At 55.5% G+C, this 19,686-nt stretch overlaps 1 protein-coding gene across 4 annotated transcripts in view; it reads right to left on the bottom strand.

Moving 5' to 3' along the window:
* The window catches only part of CACNA1C (calcium voltage-gated channel subunit alpha1 C), a 392,177-nt gene that overhangs the window by 326,386 nt on the left and 46,105 nt on the right, over positions 1–19,686 (bottom strand). For all 4 annotated transcript variants that reach the window (XM_040233654.1, XM_040233652.1, XM_040233653.1 and 1 more), the window contains exons 2-3: positions 15,646–15,967; positions 11,850–11,955 (exon numbers count right to left, since the gene is read on the bottom strand). In XM_040233654.1, coding sequence (XP_040089588.1) covers positions 11,850–11,955; positions 15,646–15,967 — 428 coding nt within the window. The remainder of the gene's footprint in view (positions 1–11,849; positions 11,956–15,645; positions 15,968–19,686) is intronic.

Raw genomic sequence — 19,686 nt, forward strand, 5'->3', positions numbered from 1 at the left:
CACGGGCTGCACCCCACCCCTGCCCCAGGAGGGGGGACAGTCCAGCATGGGCTGTACCCCACCCTGGGGGGGAAGCAGAGCCACAGCCTGAAGCCTTCACATCCCCAGAGAACACAGTCCCTGGCCCTTCCTGGCAGGGCATCCATCCACCTCCTCCCACCTTAGTTGGGGGCCTCCAGACACAAGATGAAGCCGCAGGGGGTTAGTGATTCCATTCTGAGGAACCACAGACAGACAGTGGGAGGTGGGGGCCAGGCCTGGGGGAGGGGAGGGGCCGTGCTTATGGGGAGAGAGTGTCCATTTGGGGAGATGGCAGAGTCCTGGAGACCAGGGTGGTGACGGTCACATGACTGTGTGAGTGTCCTTACAGCCACCCAGGCAACATGGTACATACATACGCTCCAAAATGGGTAAAAGGGTGTTTTTTTTTTTTTAATGTTTCACCTCAATTTTTTCAAGAGGAGCCTCCATCCTAAACTGGAGAGTCTCACAGGCAGAGTGCCTCCCCACAGCCGTGCTGGGGCTCACCACTCCCTGGAACGAGGGCCTGTCATTAGGCAGGCGGCCAGAGGGCATTTCAGGGCCAGCCGACGCAGATAGCATGAAGGGGGACGAGTCCTTGGTTGACTCATAAGACATGGAAATCTATGACCAAATTCAGATGAGTAGTGAGGCTACCTTCCGCCCTTCACTCTGCTGGCCTGGGCCACGTGAACCAGGTGTGGTGGGTGGACCCCAAAACTGTTTTCTCTGGAACTAACCCCCCACGGCTTCATCTTCCTCCAGGGTTGATATGTCTCACTTCCCGACACTGAGAGGATGCAGGTGGACCACAGCCCTCCAGTCACCCAACATGGAGGGCCGTGGGACCCAGCGCTGGTTACGGGACAGGTGACTTCCATGTCATTTAGACCTGAGCAAAATCTTACTTAGCCTCAGTTTCCTTATAAAGTCAGGGAATTCGACGTGATAAGCTTCCAGTTTTTCTTTTAGTTCCACTGATCCATAAACTTGATTCCTGCCACACCACCTGTAGAGTCTGCTCTGAACAGAGCACGTGGGTTCAATGGAACCCAGTGGAGTCTGAGTCGGTTCCTACCCCTCCAACCCCTTCATCATTCAAGACAGACCAACAGTGAACTCAGGTGTGAGAGCCAAACCAAAACCAATGTTGAGACATTAAGACAAGGCTGCCTCAGGCCCTTGGCACCTGCCCTGGGGGAGCAGTTACCACTGCTCTCCCAAGCCATTCTCCCGAGAGTGAACTCAAAGTGCATCACCAACAGTGAAAGGCTTTGTGACAAGATCAAGGAAACCCATCAGGCTCCCAGACCAGAGCCTGGACCTGCCTGGACCCACCATGCCCCAGCCTGGACCTGCCACGCCTTGGGGGCTCAGCCTCCCAAGTCCAGGCCCTACCTGCTGCTCTCAGCAGACACCAGCCTCTGCTCCTGCCCCTTGGGCCACTCCTCCTCCCCAAGAGCAGCCCTGATCCCAGAAGCTTTCTGATGTGGTGGTAGGTGCATAAACAGTCAGGAAAAATTAAGATCTTGTTGGAAGTCAGGAAAAGGCAACAGTCTGCTCGCTGCTCCCAGGAGATTTCTACGCTGGGCTTTTCCTAGAGGCCAGCTTTCCAAATGCCATCAGCAGAGAGAAGTCTTACAATGGAAACGTTAAATGCATTTTGGGCTTTCTAAGCAGGTCCAGGAGAAAGGACTGTGACTTTCCATGTGTTCACCAGGGCTGTCTCCTCTCTCCTGGCCGAGAGCCTGGGACGGATGGTCCCCAGCCCATAGGTGTCTGAACGTGCATGTCCCTCTGAGTGCTTCTGCAGGGTCCGGAGAACAAAGTACACAGTCCCCACACAGCCCAGAGCCACCCTTTCCTCCTCAGCCTCAGACGCTCGAACATCCAGCAAACATATCAGTTGCTGAGTTTATTCCACACAAGCCCCAAACATCATTCTGCCGCTGCTCAGGTGGATGCCGAGACCGCACCCTTCCAGACTTGAATCACCACCCCCCAGAGGACCCCAGAAAAGCAACTGCCCTGTGGCCTCTCCCCTGGAGAGGCCAAGAACAAGCTTCAGGGTTGGTCCAGATGGGGGCCAAGCTCTGAGCCCCACGGACACGGCTGCCCTGCAACCAAGGGCAGGGAGAGTCACTGCTGGGCTCAGACCCACACCCTCTCCCCTTTCAGGCTCCTTTGGGAACACATCTGGGGGGAGGTGGTGGCAAACCCTTCGCACACTGGAGAGAACAAGCACTCAGAGTCACATGGAGCATGCCTCACACCCTCGCTTCACCGCATCCTCCCCGGGGTGGCCCTGGCTTGGTCATCTTGCCTCTGAATCCGCTTCACTGTTTGCACACAAGAGCTGGACACTACAGAGCTGTAGAGTCGTGGTCAAGATCTGAGTCCCTAGGACAGGACACCTGTTCCAGAATTACAACAGTGGTGCCCATTGTTAGTCTGATTAAAGGGAGATGTGACTCAGAACACAGAGACTGGAATACATCCCTGAAAAGCAGAGCCCTGGCCTGGCCGTGGAGAGTCTGGGTAAACACGCCTACAGGAATGGAGGGGCTAATACGAGAGCAGCGGCTAGATGACACTTGAGTCCCAGTGCCCGTAAGCGGGATCAGCGTCTCCGTGGCAGGTCCTTTCAATACAATATTTTAGGACGAAGGCAGAGCTGATGCTTCCTAGAGGCTGTCGGGCAGCAGGCAGTTCATTTCATGAGAGATTTCCCCAAGATCTCCGGGGCTGTGAGGGTGATGGGTTTCTGTCAGCGTGATGTATGTGGGCGGCCTCCCTCCTCTCTCAGCTCTAAAGGCCCTTCGGAGATTTCTTTTACGATTTTATGATGCTAATTCCTCTGGAAAGTTTTGAAAAATTCGACAGGCTTCATATAAGTGTGTGTGTAAGTGTAGGCAGGCATGTGAACAACAACAACAAAAACAACAAAAAGCCCTAGGAGCTGCACAAATGTACCTCTCCCCAGCATCCTCCAAACTGTGCCCACGTGTGCTGGGGCATCTTCTTTCCAAGGGGATCCCGCACAACTGATACAGTAATCTGAGGCCTGGGAATCGAGAACATGGAAGCCTGGCTGTTCAGGGTGAATTTTTCACAGTGACTCACCTGGGAGAAGCCTGCTGCCTGTATAATTACTCAAAGTGGAAAAAAAGCGAAAGTGTTAGTCGCTCAGTCATGTCTGACTCTTTGTGACCCCATGGACCGTAGCCCACCAGGCTTCTCTGTCCATGGGATTTCCCAGGCAAGAATACTGGAGTGCGTTGCCATTCCCTCCTCCAGGGGATCTTCCCGACCCAGGAATCCAACACTGAGGGTCTGATTCTTTGATTCTGCAAACCCCGCCCCAGGGTTTCCACATTGGGGGCAGATTCTTTACCATCTGAGCCACCAGGGAAGTCCCACAGACGCCTCCAGAAGGCCTGGGAAGGCGGTCGACGTCTCCCTTCACTCTGTAACCCGCGTCTCCTCTCTTGCTGGCCAGCCACGGTGCTTTCACAGCTTCCTTTAGACGCCTCTGTCCTGAGACGTGGCTTCTCTCCTCAGCTCTGCTCCCTTCCCATTTCTTCTGGGAACCCTGAGCCCCCTTCCACTTTTCTCTCCACCATCTCACCTTCCGGTCTTCTCAGCAACAAGCCAATGGCAATGACCGAACGCTCGCCACAAAGAGGCAATGTTTCTGGGAAGCGTTCACAACACAGAAGCTCAGTGGAGGCCAGGCACCAAGAAAGCCAAGTCTGCAGGGCCCAGATCTGGATTTCCCGCCCCAAGGATGACAGGCTCACCTGCACGTTTGAGAGAAGCCGACTCGATTTACAGAATTACAGACACTTGAGATGAAACAGCTCTAACATAAGCAAAGGCCACCAGAGTAGACAAAAAGTTTCATTATTTTTCTCCAAAAGGTCCAACTCAAGATGCCTACCTTGGAGACAAGGAAAGAAAACAATTATTCGGAGGGACTTCCCTGGTGGTCCACTGGTTAAGAGCCGCAGTCCCAACGCACGATGCCTGGGTTCCATGCCTGGTCAGGGAACTAGACCCCACATGGTGCATGGTGTGGCCAAAAAATAAACAAATAATGCATGTTGTTGGCGTTCAGTCGCTCAGTCGCATCCGACTCTTTTTGGCTCCATGGACTGCAGCACACTAGGCTTCCCTCTCCTCTACTATCTCCCGGTGTTTGCTGAAATAATGCACACTCCCATTGAAAAATAATTCGGGCAGTAATCCTCCTGATTACAGAAGGATAAAATGACTATGAATTTTTTTTTTTTTGGTTACAAACATTAACATTTACTAAAAATGCCTAGCTACAGGGAGAAAAAGATGACGTTGGCACCTGTGGATTTCAAATTGTCCTGAGAGGTAAGAAATGACATCAGATAGCATCTTCCCAAAAGTAAGGCACCCTGAAAATGCAGAAACTTTTTGCGTATAATTGAGTTTCCTGCTGAACAGTTTCCACAAAGTGGCAGAGAGGTCTGCTCAGAATCTGCCCAGCTCTGACCTCCAGGAAGCCCCTCCTTGTACCTGAGCACAGGTGTGACCATTCTTCTAGCAGCCACACCTGTCTCTTCCTCCTCACCCCTCATCCGTCTGATGCTGCAAGCCTCAAGTTCTGTGATTTAGGGGTTAAATTTCAGCAGGATTAAAAAAATCCCACCATCGACCCTAGAACATTTTTTTTCAATCACGATTTAAGAGATTTTGTGGTATAGTCCTTCCTTCCAGGCCAGTGAGCAATCATTAGTTTGGGCTTTGTTCTTTTAGTAGCATAAGTAAAATATTAACTTACAACAAACATGGTCTCATACCCAAACATCAATATTTTAGAGGCCAATTACAATTGAATAATTCATTTTTTAATTAGGTGCTCTTACCTCTCTCCCTTAAAATGATGCCTCGCGAGGGCATCTGCCTTAAGTGGGGCTGTGCCGTATATAGCAGGCGCCCAGTAAGAATTTTTGGTGAATGAATTCCCATCACCCCAAGAATGGTCCTAGACTGGGCTCTGGGAAGCTGTGTTCACATGTCAGAGCTGTACCTTCTGTGTGGAGTCCTGTCTCCTCTTCTGACTCGGAATCGTCCTCCTCCCACCATCAGGCTAGCCGGCTCCCCACAGGCTTCAGGTTTCACTCAAGAGCAGTTTCTCCAGGAAAACCTCTTCTATCGGTTTTCCACCCCAGTTCACACACATCACTGCTTTCAGGGCCTTTGTTAATCATCTTAGAATCTCAGGTGCCTACCTTCAGCCCCTCACTGCCCCTGCCCCCCAGGGGCAACTAGGAGCAAGGCTCCTAAGAAGCCAGGATCAAGGTTATCAGGCCAACAAATTACGGGAAGGCACTTTATCACAATGAGCTCCTCCCACGCACACACCGTGGGACCTGCTGACCCAGTGCCAAGCCCATGGGGTGGGCAGCCTACAGTGAGGGCCAGCGCCCAGCAGACAGGCGCCTGCAGCTGCCGGGGTCCCTAGGAATCCCATGGGGCTGTTCCAGACCCCAGCTGCAGGGACCCAGAGAGTCCCCCACCCTCCCAACAGCCTGATAGTAGGCTCAACCCTTGACACGTCCAGGGGCACCACAGTCCCAAGAAACGACGCAACCAGTTCAGAATTTCCTTTGAAGGATCCAGGGGTTTGGATTTTGTATTCGAGAAAGGCTTTCCTCAAATATGTTTAAATTAACAAGAGCTTGGTGCAGGAAGGGTATCCATCACATAGAGTGTGAGTGTACATAGGGAGCGTTTTCCCCCCGAATGAACACAGGTGGATAAAAATGGGGCAAGGGGTGTCACACGCTTAGACTTCAAAGCTTCGGCCGCTGGCAAGTGGGCAGCAGGCAATGCCTGTCTCTGAAACTGTGGGGAGGAGGAGCCCCCACACTCAGGGCTCCGTCCAGGAGCACTCACCACCACTGGAGATGCCTGGTCCCCAGGGCAGCCGCCCTGGGCCTCCCGGCATGGCCCAGCCTCTCTCCCGAGGGCATAGTTCTCAGGACAAGCTTGCTGCACTGTAGGTGTTTCTAAACCCACACCATTTGTGATGGGAGGTGGGGTGGCACCCTCTGCCTGGTCCAGGGAACCCCCTGCCTGATGAGCACACGAGGCAGCTGTCTCCTGATGGTTAAGGACACGTGTGTGCATCCACGCCATGATGCTCGCATTTCCAGGGCAGACCATGTCCCTTGTCTGAGAGCCAGTGTCCTCATCTGTGAAATGGGATGACAGGTGGCCTCACAGGGTCACTGCGATGCCCAAATCACCCTGACCCACACAACACTTTGGTATCTGCACATGGAACAAAAAGACATTACTACTGAGTTAGAGATGCCACGTCCTACGACCGTCATCTGTGCAACCCAGCTTACCCCAGAATTTACCATTTTTATTTTGCAACAGAACCAAGTTGATTTTTTAAAACACCAGTTAATGCTGCCACGGGCAAGGTGAGGTGTGGGGACAGGTGCTTTATCTCCAAGGATTCTTCCCACCCCCTCCTATGCTCACAGTCATGCACGTTCAGGGGAACAGGGGCCACCAACCCCCACACGTGAGTCCACGTGACACTTGGCCCCCTCTCACCAGTCACTTCACTTCTCTGAACTAAAGGGACACCATCTGGCAGGCTCCGTCCACTCCCCGTCCACTCACTCAACAAATATTTATCAAGAGCCTGGCGGGTGCCGGTCCTTGCCCAAGGCACTGGGGACAGAGCAGCTTCCTGGGATGAATTCTCCACCCTGAAGTAAACAAGTAAACAGACGTGACCGTTTACTGTAGTGGGGATTAGAAGCAGTGTTTGCGGAGCACTGGCGCCTGCTGGTCACTGGAAAAGGGAATGGTTATGACTAAGCAGGTCTCCCGGCCCCACCTGCCGGAAGAGACACAAACAGAAAGGTTCAGTGACTGAGGGGAGCACCCCCCTGCCCCTCACCCGGGTCAGCTCCTCTCTCCCCGGGTCAGTGCTGCAGGCCTGGCTCCAGAATGGCTCACAGGCTGTAGCTGCACCGGATCCCGCCCAGACCAACTCAGCAGACCCCAGGGCAGGGCTGGGGTTGGGGGGTGGGTTGCCTCAGTGAAGCGTCTCCCCGAGGCCCTGGTTAGGAGCTGGGCTGAGCCCCAAGCCACCCCGTCCACACCCCCACCTTGAGCACCCACAGACAGGACCACCTGCAATGCAGGCCACCTGCCATCACCTGTCCGTGGGTTTCCCACGCCTGGGGACCACACGCCGGCCCTGACTCTGATCTACCAGGATGCGTTCAGGGGCCCCAGAACGTCTCGCCTTCCAGCAGACCTGACGGTGCAAAAAGGCCAAGCTCACTGCAGGAGGACCAGGGCCTGAGCCCACATCTCTGCTTGCTTCCCAAACACGCACCCTGACGCATCCTAAATACAGGCCATGGGGTGTCCTCAGCCCACAGGCTCAGGGTTGTTCCAAACATGGTCCCTGCAGGGTGAGTTGTGGTGGGGGGCTGTCCCTCAGGGACCCTTCTTTAGCCAGGGGGCCTCTCTGCCTCTCTCCCTGTGTGATGAGACCCGCGAGTGGGCAGCCCAGATACCCTCCATGGGTGAGGGTTCCAGAAACCAAGAGCCTGTGTCTCTCCTCGCCCACAAAAGCTCTCCCAAAGGGCCCTGTGGGACCTGCATCCAGGACCAGACAGAGGGTCCCCAGGCTCGGGCTGTGAGCTCTCTGACCAGCACACACAGCCTCTGCTGGCACCCTGATGGCCCCCAGGCCTGGACTCACCATCCTTACAACCAGCTGGGGCCACCCCATCTCACAGCATAAATGAGAAACTGGAAAGTCCCGCCTTCTCCCCAATACTTGGACCCTTCTGCTGAGCTCATTCCTCCCGCTCCAGCCCCCATGTCTCTCCTCTGGCCTCTCCTCTGCCCCTTGCCCCTCTGGAACTACCTGGTTCTGGCTTCAGAAAGCCCAACACAGCCCTGTTGTCTGCACAAGGTCAGACACCAAATATATTCTCTTAATATTCCAACCCAATCCAAGTCTGAGCCAACTTCAGGCTCTGTTGGGAGCTGGGAGTTTTCCACACGCGATGAGTCTACCCTGTCAGCAACAGAGCTCAAGAGACCTCGTCCGATTTCCCTGCAGGGCAGCGGCCACCGGCGAGGGCATGGGGGGGGGGTTCACACACTCTTCCTACAGGATGCTCTGCCTGGCAGGTGGCACTGCCAGCAACAAGGCTGTGAATAATGCGGAAAGAAGCGCCGTGTCACGGGCCCATTCACGTTTCCTTCTGCTCCACTAGCACCAGGAAAAGATAACAAAGATGACGGATTTGGGCGCAATGGTGTATGTTAGATGGAGCATAAAACAAACAGACTTTTACATAAATAATGAGAAAAAGACCTTTAAAAAATTCCATACTGAAACACTTTTCATCTCCTGGAGAGAGAAAAAAAGCAAAGTGCTAGGAAAATAAACGGGGGTTGTATCAAGCAGGTTGCAGGGGAAGGAGCTGGGCAGAAGGAAGGAAGGAAGTCGAGAGCAGGAGGGCGGCTGTGGGCCGTCATGGTCTGGGGGACCCCCGCCTCCTGGACGGTGAGGGTCTCTGCTAAGCGAGTTATTCTTGGACCCGACAGAGGACACATCTCTGGGCAGCCATGGGGAGAGGGCAAGGTGACGGGGCCCCACTTGCAAGAGGGTAAACATTTGGGTCACTTTTCCCAAAGAGCAGCCTGTGACACCCATCAGCAGGGGTGCCAGGGGGCGAGTTAAACCCATGGACTCTGAGTCTTGCGGGCTCACACTGTCACTGCTCCCCACCCCACCCAAGGGGATCACAGGCTCTGAGGTGCCGGGGCCTCTGCTGTGGGTGCAGTATCGCCTCCGTCTAGCAGGACTCTGTGACTGCAGTTTCTTGTTCTAAAAAAGCCATGGGAGTCACGGGAGGTGGTCAAGCTTCCTTTCAGGGGCCCTTCAGTGATTTGGGGGCCGCATCCTGGAGGGACAAGGGGACAGCTGTGGTCCTCAAAGCTCCACAAAGAGCCCCACGCAGCCCTGCTTGGGTTCCAGAGGCTACAGACATGACCCAAGGCCCCTGCTCCGCCCGGCGCCCCAGCCTGCTCTCCACACTGTTGGCCTGAAGCTGCCAGCCAGGTGAGTGTGAACCACCCCCCGCCATCTCCAGGGGGTTTAAATCTCTCTTTCTCGAGCCTGGAAATCTCTCGGCTCTCACCATCTCCCTCCCACTTTCAGGCGGAACCTCCTCCTGTCCACCTGCCCCACGCCTCCCCTGCACCTGCCACAGATGCTCAGAGCCAGGCCTGGGGCTCCTTTAGTCCTCCCCGCCTCCTCCAGCAGGAGGTGTCTCTGGAGTCCCGCCTGACACCTGCCCGCTGCAGTCTCCTCCTGCTCCGTCCACAGGTTCCTCGGTCACTGCCCCTCATCCCGTTAAAGCTGACCTTCTCCCGGCTGAAGGCATCTCTTGACACCCTCTCACCCAATGAGAGGGATTTTCAAAATGTGTGTCTGTGTAGGTGTCTCTGTGTGTCTGTGTACATGTATGTGTGTCTCTGTGTAGATGCATGCATCTGTTATGTGTCTATGTGTGTATCTGTGTGATGGCATGTATACATGTATGTGTGTCTGTGTCTATATATGTGTGGTTGTGAGTATCTGTGTATAGTGTGACTGGGTGTATATGTGCCTGTGTCTGTGTATATGATGTATATGTCTAACTGTGTATATGATGTATATGTCTAACTGTGTCTACATATATGTGTGTATATGTGTGTCTCTGTGTCTGTATGTGTCTGTGAGTATATCTGTGTATATGTGTGACTGTGTGTATCTGTGTATAAGTGTGTGTGTGTGTCTGTATATATATTTAGGCTGGAGGAAACTCTCCATCATCCAAGCACATTTCCCTACTTTAACCCAGAGCTTTAGAGAGGCAGCAACTGCCTTAGCAACAAGAACCCCCTCTCAGCCCCCACATTCTCTGGTGTACCCCGATTCCTAGTGTAAGGTCCCCCAAGTCCTGGCTGCTCCCTACCACCTCCCCTCCAGCACATGGGCTCACCCTCATGGGGGAAGACGGAAGATGGACTGGTGGTGCAGCCTGGACTAGCTTGGGCTTGTGGGGGTCACCCTGTACTCACAGTTTTACTGAGGTACAACTTACGTAACAGGAAATCTGCCCATTATGAGGGTACAACTTATATACAGTTGTGTGACCATCACCACTGCCTAGTTTCAGAGCTTGTCCATCACCCTGTGGAGTGATTTTAAAACCACGGTCCCTCCGCTCCAGCCCAGAGGACATCCTGGGACCGCTTGCTCTCCAGCCCAGCGTGAGGAGGGGCCAGCAGCACTCAGCCACTCAGAGCGCCCACCTGTACACCCCCCACCCTCGTGGACTCTGGGCAAGGGGCCATCCCTGGGACCTAAGATGATAACAACCTCCTCTGAGCCTTGGCCCAGAATCGACCCAAAGCGTCACTGGCTGCCAAACAGGCCTCAGAGTCTTTTTCTAAGTTGCAGATTAACTGAGAGGCTGTAGGGTTTCACGAAGGATGGGGTCAGTTGTGGGGTGCGGTTACGTGAGACGACACTGGGAGAAGAAGTGGCACCAAGGAAGGCCCTGCTTTTTCTGGGGGCCTCTGGGACACCCCGGTGTGTTTCTTTTGACACACCAAAGAGTTCTTGCCTGCTGACACAAGGTCGCACCTCGGCAGGCCACGTGGACTTGGGCTGAGGCTCTGCTTGCCATGTCATCTCTCAGCTCGCCAGCCAGCTCTGGAGCCTGACCCCACACACAGCCCAGGCTCCCTGAGACAACGAGGCAAAGGCTGCGAAGTCCAAACAGGCATCAGATATACTAGCTACAGGGGCCCAGGAAAATGTCAAAGATTAAAAAGCACAAGAATTGATTACCCCGTGATATCAGGAGAGGCTGGCAACAGGAGAAGGAGGCCTGGTTCTCTCCTGTTTCTTCCAGAAACAACCACCAACTGTCCCGTCACTACAGGAAGTTGCCAACGACCCGGGAGATGCGCTTTGTGGGGTCACGTGAGAAGCTCCAGAGTCCTGGCAGGAAGGGGAGAGGCAGGACTTCCCCCCAGCCGGCGGGCAGCCCAGGATCCCGAGGCGCCTGGTCGGGCCAGCTGCATTCCACAGCCCCCTCTGTGCCCAGACGGCTTTGTGATGACTTCAGGCTCAGCACAAAGTAAACACTCTCCACGCTTTTTCCATGGACACGTTCTAACCCCAAACTGCCAGCACTGGCCTTCCGACCATCCAGATGGAAAGCCGCCTTTCCCAAGAACATAAAACCTTCTTAACTAAATAGTCCATCTTGGCTGCAAAAGCAAACTTTCCTACAAGCTTCCTAGAAATTACTTCTCGAGCACTGAGCCTACGAATCACCTGAGCAAAACCCCCTCAGCGGAATGACGGCCCTGGGAGCAAACAAAACAGAGGATCCAGAAGGCACGCTCACTCCAGCAGACACCTGCCCTTCCAGGGTGTGGGCGGCCGGAAAGAGCACCCACGGGCCACTGCCCAGAAAGAGCACCCACGGGCCACTGCCCAGAAAGAGCACCCACGGGCCACTGCCCAGAACTCACACTCGCGTGCATCCTGCTCCCAACTGCCTGACTGCAGCAGTCTTTCTCACAACAGGCCGAGATAAGACAGGTGCTGATGTGAATAAAGAGACCTTGACATCCAAGCTCGGCCGGCTTTTGTAACATCAAGCATGTTCCAGCTTGAATCCGCCTGGTCCAAGCTTAGCCCCCACTGCCCTTGTGCAGAGGCGGGCACACGGCGGTGCACTTACCAGGTTGGAATTCGTGGCGTTGGAGTCGTCCTCTGGGAAGGGAATATAGATCGCTAAGGCCACACAATTGGCAAAAATAGTCAGTAAAATAATGATTTCAAATGGCCTGGGGAGAGGGAGTTAAGGAATTAATGCCACGGGAAGCACCAGTGAAACAAACACACACAGATATAGATGTATATATTTAAATGAATCGGAGATCCATAAGAATTTTGTTTAAACAATACATTCCAAACCCCTTGTGTTCTGAAAAGAAACATATGCCTTTTTAAGTGCTTCTAATGGGGCCCCGCCAAAATTTTTCCTAATATGTCAAAAGCAGTGGAGGCCAGTCGCGTGCCAGAGTAAACACAGATTTCTAAAACTTTTTTCCCTTCTTTTATTTATTTAGATTGCGCTGGACTTCATTTTCTCTCATGTGTGCACGGGGGTGCTTTTAAAGATTGGGGCCTGCTCCAGCCGGGACTCGCCCCCGCCCACCCCTTCCCAGGCCGCCCTGCCCGCGGGCTCACCCGCCTGCCCTGGGGACCCGACAAGGCTTGGCTTGAAACAGGCAGACCCTGTGGGGCTCAAGGCAGAGACTTGACTTTGACTCTTTGGCGAAATTTGGAGATAATACTTGCAATCTTTTAAGTTGAAGTTCAGAGTCTTTTTCTTCCTCCCTCCTTATTCTCTGACAGCTTCCAGAGAGCTTGGAGGCGGCCAGGGGCTCTGGACCCCAGCAGCAGCGCAGCATGAGCTCTGTGGGGGGTGGACAGCAGCTGGGTGCAGGGGTCTCTTCCATCTACTGAGGTCCTGCTTTCGGGGGTGGGGGTGGGGCGGCCTGTGTCCCAGGGTCTCCTGACTCGCTGCGGGTTGTGCTGGGGTTTGGAGGGCGTGGGGATAAGCCAAGCTTCACTCCCCAAGCCTCAAGCAGGTCCCTGTGCCCGGATCTCTGCATCAAAATATCAGGCAGATGCAAAAATGAGCAAGTGTGACCATACACCTTCTGCCCTGCACTCCTGATGGAAGGCCATGGGGTGGGGGGTGGGGGCGCTTCAGAAGAAGGGCCAGCTCATGCTCTTCCAGCCCCATCTTCCCTCCTCCCCAGTACAGCCAAGTTTCCAGCCCAGTCCGTGGAGCCTCACCAGAGGAGGATGAGAAAGAGGGCAGCCATTCCTGGAGGCAGGGGCCGCCTCCATCTCCAGAAAGCCTGGGCTTGCAGAGCTCGCAAGTCCTGAAGCAGACAGAGGCTTTGGAGATGGCCTGGTCCAAACCCCTGAGGCCCAGGGAGCCTAAGAAACTCCCAAGACCCACAGCAGGCATTGACCTGCTAGACCAGAACCCAGACCCCTGCCCACAGAGTCCACTGTCCACTCCTCTGCCATGGACGTCCCAGGATCTGAGTTCTCAGGCAACTTGGGGCCTGGAAGGAATTGGTGATCCTGCAGTTCAGGGCCCCCTGGACACTGTGCTGCCGACGGGTGGGTCCTCTCGGCTCTGAGGGCAGAGCTGGGCATCCGCTCACCCAGCGTGCCCCCTAAACACTGCCAGTCTCTGTGTCACCTTGCTATTGAGAAGACCTGCAGAGGGTGCCCAGCCTCCCCACTGGACAGACAGAAAACAAAGCAGCGTCTCCCAGGGCCGAGCTGGCAAATAGCAGAGTCAGGTCTGAACCAGAGCTCCTGACTCATCTTTTCCATCATCTTGCTGCCTTTGAGCTGGCCAGGGATGCGTGGGGAGTTGGGATGCTGGTGGGAGGAAGGCTGGGAGCTGATCCTGACCAAAGGCTTGCCCCCTCAGGCTCTGCTCTGACCGCCCTGCTCAAACCGCAGTGTGGTGGGCAGCTGTCACCCCATTTCTACATGAGGAAAGTGAGACACAGAAGGTGACAGGATGCGTCAACTTGCCCAGAGTCACCTCGCTGGGGTGGGATGGGGTCGGACCACAAAGTCTGGCTCCGAAGTCTGAATTTGTCAGGAGGTCTTCTACACTGATCCACTCTGAAATCATCCCAAGCAATTGTCGTTGTTGTTAAAGTTTTGTGGGAACTTTTTTGGTGGACCATTTTCCAAGTCTTTATTGAATTTGTTGCACATTGCTTCTACTTTATGGTTTTGCGTCTTTTTCGCTGGGAGGCACATGGGATCTTAGTTCCCTGACCAAGGATCGAACCCGCATCACCTGCATCGGAAGGTGAAGTCTTAACCACTGGACCTCCAGGGAAGTCCCACCCTAAGTGTTTTTAGGAAATCGGCTCTTCCAGGCTCCTCCCACATGGCCTCCTCCCTCTTGCCCTGTCCCCGCTCAGCCCAGGCTGGGCATATTTGTCCCCATCATCTGCCCTGGGGCTCCCCCACGCAACCAGGACAAGAGCCAGACCTCAAATATCAACCTGTCCCCTCCCCACAGCTGGGTGACAGCTGAGTCCAGGTGTCTCCTGCTCTGATGGCAGCCGCCTCCAAATTCAGGCTATCCTTTCATCACCTTGTACTAAAGCTCAGAAACCACTCAGGCCAGCAAGCAAGGTTGCATGGTGGAGAGAAGATGCCCACTGTGAGCTAGGAGTTTAGGCCCAGGTTGGGTCCCCTTGGGACCCCACTGAACTGTTGGCTTCCTCCTGGCCTCCTGCAAACCGACCCCCTCCGCCCCGCACCAGTGCCTTTCTCCTAAACTCTGGATTCATGGGGAGAGGGAGCGGAGATGTGAGTTCAGGGCACCTGGATCTGAATCTCTGGTGTGGTTAGAGCGAGTGCAGCTCCTCCAGGCCCCCTGCCCCACCGTGGACACATGGCCCAGCTGCCCCTTCACAGCCCTGACCAAGCAGTGCTGACAGCAGCCCGACGGGGACCCACAGATCCAAGCCTCTGACCCAGGCAGTGGACACCTCAGCCCCGGGACCCCCTGCCCAGTTCTGCAGCTGTGCCGGGCTTAGGCCACCTCCTCTCAAGTGATTTGGGACTTAAGGGGCTCAGGGTTTGACAGAACAAACATTTCTTGCTAAACAGAAATGTTCTTCTCTCTCGAGTCATCTCCTTATACCTTTCATCCACTCCCAAAACTTAGAAATCTTTCCATGGAAAGTCGCCAGTGAAACCTAACACCCGCCCTGAACCCCAGGAGACATGGCAGGCCTGCCCGAGTAGCTTCTTCCTAGGAAAACGCCTGGCACTGATTCCAGGGTCCTAGTCTGTGCCACGCTGCAGTCTCCATGTCCTCACCAGTAAAGTTGGGGGCACACGCAATCACCCTCAAGGGCCTTCCCATCTCCCTGACCCCACAATTCTTGGGCAGGATTGCTCCGTGAGAGCCCAGCCCTTCAAAGCCTCATCCTCTGCAGCCAGCACCCACCGGGTTCTGTGCAGACGTGGGGTCTGCGTCACCCCCAGGCTGGTGGTTCCCAACCCAGCTGCACCTGGAGAGTTCAGCCAGGCCCGGGCAGAGCTCAGACACCTACGCTTCGTCCCAACCCCCCAAGGAACACTGATGGACTCCTCCAACCTCACGGGGAGGTCACACGGCTGTGCCAGCCCACAGATCAGGAGGAGGTGACATGTCAACCCGCACTGAGTGAGCCCTGAGCAAGCTCATCCCGGCAAGCGAGGAGAAACAACCCTAGTCTTGTTTCCTTAAACACTGCTTTTATGTACAGAACAATCCCCACAGAGCTGGCTATACAGGCAGCTTCCCCATCCCCAGAGGCTCTGACTCAAGGCTGGGGAGGGCCTAGAACTCTGCATTCCAACCACGCCCAGTGACGGACCCAGTGGTCTGAGAACAACCCGCCACAGGCCACACAGCTGAGCCCAAAGGATACTTCCACTCGACGATGCTGATGCAGGCCCTCCGGATGGGGTTCTTCAGGGTCAGGCAGAGCAGGGCGCGGGGTGGGCGGGTGGCCGTTGTGCTGCCCTGCTTCTTGGGCTTCCCGTACTGCTGCCGCTTCCGCTGCGTGGAGCTGGCCGTGGAGATGGTCGCCTTGCCAGCACTGCCCATCAGCTTGGCCTGCCGGGCCGCGTCGATGGCGGCCTGCCAGGACAGAGCAGCCCCCGGTGTGGGGATGTGCTCGGGTGCCAGCCCCGCGGCCGCGTTGGCATTCATGTTGGCGTGAGCCGGGCGCGGGCTCCCGTAGCTGGGACCTGCAGGAGAGGACAGGGACAGTGGTCACTGAGGGGGAGACCAGGAGCCCTGGCAGTGCGATTGGGCCCCAGACTCGCAAGCATTTTGAAAAAATTTCATTTCAAGCCATTGCAGGCGCTGGAGAGGCGACCCGTGGAAACACCAGTGTGTGACACTGGGTCTGCTCTGCTCCGAGCTCAGCCCAGGCCAGAGTGTGTGACCCTGGACACGTCTCTCCCCTCATTTTAAGTGGAAAAGACATGAGATGTATGCATTACAGCACTTTGGGATCTTAGAAACACAGCGAGAAGAAGAGGATGCAGAAAAGGAGAAATATGCTATGCAACACTTGGTAGTTAAAATATATACTTATAAGCACACATACAAATAGAATAGAATAGAATGGTTGTCTAGAGAAGGTGAGGCGCAAAATAAGAATAGGATACGGAGACAGGAAAAAAAGAATGAATGATTGAGAGCCGCTGCATGGGTCAATGCTGACAAATGTACAGTGAATTGAAGGATATAATTCACTCAAATCTCTGCACCTGAGCTCCAAAATAAAAGTAGGAATCATAAATGAAGGGGTTGAACTAAAGCAAGGTGACATCCAGGTACCGCAAACCTGTCTGGCGACGGGTGTTGTTGGATAGGAGTGCTGGCAGCTGTGAGGGTTTTAAATCACGACCGCAGGTCCCATGACGTCCCCCCAGTTGAACAATAGGATCTATGCGCCCTCCTGACATAGGTTGGCCTGCTGTGATTGTTTTGCTTATAAAGTTCAGCAGAGGTGACACAGAGGCGACTTCTAAGGTAAGTGGAAAATCAGAAATGCCAGCCCTGGGTCACCACGCTGTGAGGAAGCCCAGCAGCCTATGTGGGGTGGGGAGTCCTGTCCAGCCCCCAGCAACTCCAGCTGTCATCTGACTGCAACCCCACAAGACCCCAAGCCGGAACTGCCCAGGGAGCCCTTCCTGAACTCCTGACCTGCAGAAACTGGAGCAGCCCAGCGTGCACTGCGGAGAGCCACTTGTCCAGGGTGACTCACTGTGTGGCATTTGGCGTCTGGGAAATGGCGCTGTGTGTAGTGGGTGTGGCCAGGAGGGGATAGAGGGACAGAAATCCTGGGCAGGACCCAGAGGAATCCAGCCTAGACGCCTCTGCATGGCTCTGGACTGAAGGCAACACAAAGCTCCAAGACTGTCCCCATGACATGGTCCGGGCCTGGTGGGTTCTCCCCCATCTGCCCACTGACACCTCCCCTGAGACGTCTACAAGGTCCACCAAGAGACTGACCCAGTTCAGGCCCTGGGACAACGTGTGACCTTGAGACTGGCCACTGGCTAGGCTCTGCGGGATAAGGAGGCGCTGCGAGAATGGGGTGATGCTGTGGGCAAAGAGCCTGGCATCTGGAGACCACATCAGTTGCCTGGGAGATGGTGGCCAGAGCCAGGCCAGGGGCACGGACATCACTTGCAGGCCCCGCTCGATAACCCTCTCCTCTGCATCATTGCACGGGGTTCTTCCAGGGAAGCTGCTGCCGCCCCTTGGGGCCTTTCCCCCTCCTCAGGACAGGCTGGACCCAGATGACCACGAGGTGCCTCGCCCAGTACACCTCCTTCCCACAATCAACTTGGGCTCACTCTTCTAGGTTTGCCCTTCAAAGTTACTTTTGCTCCCAGCTGGCCCTCTTGCCTTCACCACCGGCCTTGTCCCTGACAAGGGCCAGTTCAGAGATGAGCACGTGGCGCAGGTTAGCCTCAGATCCCAGAGACACTCCCTCCTGGAGACAGACTCTGACAACCGCTCGGCTCCTGTATCCAGCCACACCTGATGCCAGCTCCACCTCTGAGCTCTCCAGCTTTATTCCTGAGGTAACTTCACTTAAGCTAATCTGAATTGGTTTTCTGTCCCTTGCAGACCTAATGCACTGTTCAAGTGCCTGAAAGCCCCTACCTGTCTGGACTGCCACTCCTGCCCGTTTCCCAAGCCGCGTCCTCCCACCTCACACCAGTGACACACAGAAGTTTCCAGTTTCACGCCACCTGACTGATGGGACCCCCACACGCTGGATGCCTCAAGGGCTCTGGGACTTTTCTGAACCCTACAGGAAGGCATATCGTGACAGGTTACTGATGGCTATGCAGGCAGGAGAGGCGGGTGGGTGGCATTTTATCACAGAGGGGCAGGTGCCCGTGACCCACCTGCTGGGCCCGAGAGGAGCCCTCCAGGTCCGTGTGGGTGCCAGCTGGTCTGCACCTTCTCCTCCGTGGCAGCTGCTCCCGCACCGTGCCATCTGGTCCCCATGGCATCAGAACCCCACCCCCACTCCTCGCCTGGAGAGCAGCCTCTGAGCTCTCCTCAACATGCGGCCTGTGCTCTGTAGACGCGGACTCCGCATCTCCACCAAGGACCCAGAGGAGCCAACCCCTTCCAGACAGGGGCCCCGTCCCTCACATGCTCGCCGCCGTCGTCACTGTGGGGGGGTCCCAAGCTTAGAGCGAGGGAGACCCTGCTCGGCCAGGCCTCTGCCTTTCTTAGGAGGCCCCAGAGGAAGAGACTGGAGGACAGGACGCGATGCATTGAGGCACCTGCTGCACGAGGGCGCCGTGACAACCAGGCAGGTGCGTGTTCCCATCACCCACGAGAGCAGAGGCTGTGGAGTGAGGCTGGAGATGCTGCGTCCACTCGCCCTATGTGTGCACTCAGGGGGGCCACAAGCCAAGCACCCTGTGCCTGGTTCATGGCCTCGGGGTGAAGGGCCTGCAGTTCTGACCCCAAGAACACCCTTCGTATTTGACGTGACCCTGGTTAGGCAGCATCCAGCATGCCACCAGCCCTGGGCCCCCAGGGTGGAGGTGGGTGGATGAGCCACCCTGGACCAAGCAGGTCCAATGTGGCCGGGTCGTGTGTTTACCAGGTTCACCAGCAGGGTCTGTGACCCTGTTTGCTGATTTGATCTGTGAGAAACCACCTTCCTTCCTCGACCCCTGGTTTGGCCAGCCTCTTCTGGAGCTCCGGGATCAGCCCCTCCTCTTCCCTCAGGGCCGTGGAAGCAGCCGTGACCCCCTCTGACACAAGGACCCTCCAGGCCACAGCTCTCTCCTGACGTGAGGCCTCAAAGGTGCCTGCCTCCCTGCTGTCCCCAGTTGTCCCCCAGCTCCTCGAACTCTCTCACAGCACTGGCCACATCCCAACCAACCATCCCAGAGTCCACGGATGATGCTGGAAAAGACGGCAAGGTGCAGCAAGGCAGAGAAGACACCCATCACCCAGGGAGGCCGGCGTGGGTGCGTCCTGGGCCCCAAGTCGTCAAGACCAGGGCCCCTTGGAGCCCAGAGGCAGTCGCAAAGCCTGGTCTGGGTGGGCCGACTTCAGAGCCACCCGAGCCTCGGTGACCTTATTTACACTGAGAACCGTTCCCAGAGCACTCGGACCTCTCGGGAGAGCACCATCTGGAGAAGCACACACGAACAGGCCCGTGGGGAAAAGAGGAATGACAGCCTCCCCAGCCAGAGGGCAAGAAAGCAACCTTCAGTGCCTCAGTCCTGGAGCCCAAGCACAGCTGCAGCCCTGCAACCAGGATGGGGGTGGGGAGGCGCGTGGACACACACACGCACATGCACACAGATACACACAGACACCTAAGACACAGACACAGACACACACACACACAGACGCACACACAACTACATGTACACACATGCACACATGCGCACACACAGACACAGAAGACACA

Source organism: Oryx dammah, unplaced genomic scaffold, assembly GCF_014754425.2.
Source record: "Oryx dammah isolate SB20612 unplaced genomic scaffold, SCBI_Odam_1.1 HiC_scaffold_29, whole genome shotgun sequence".
NCBI lineage: Eukaryota > Metazoa > Chordata > Mammalia > Artiodactyla > Bovidae > Oryx > Oryx dammah.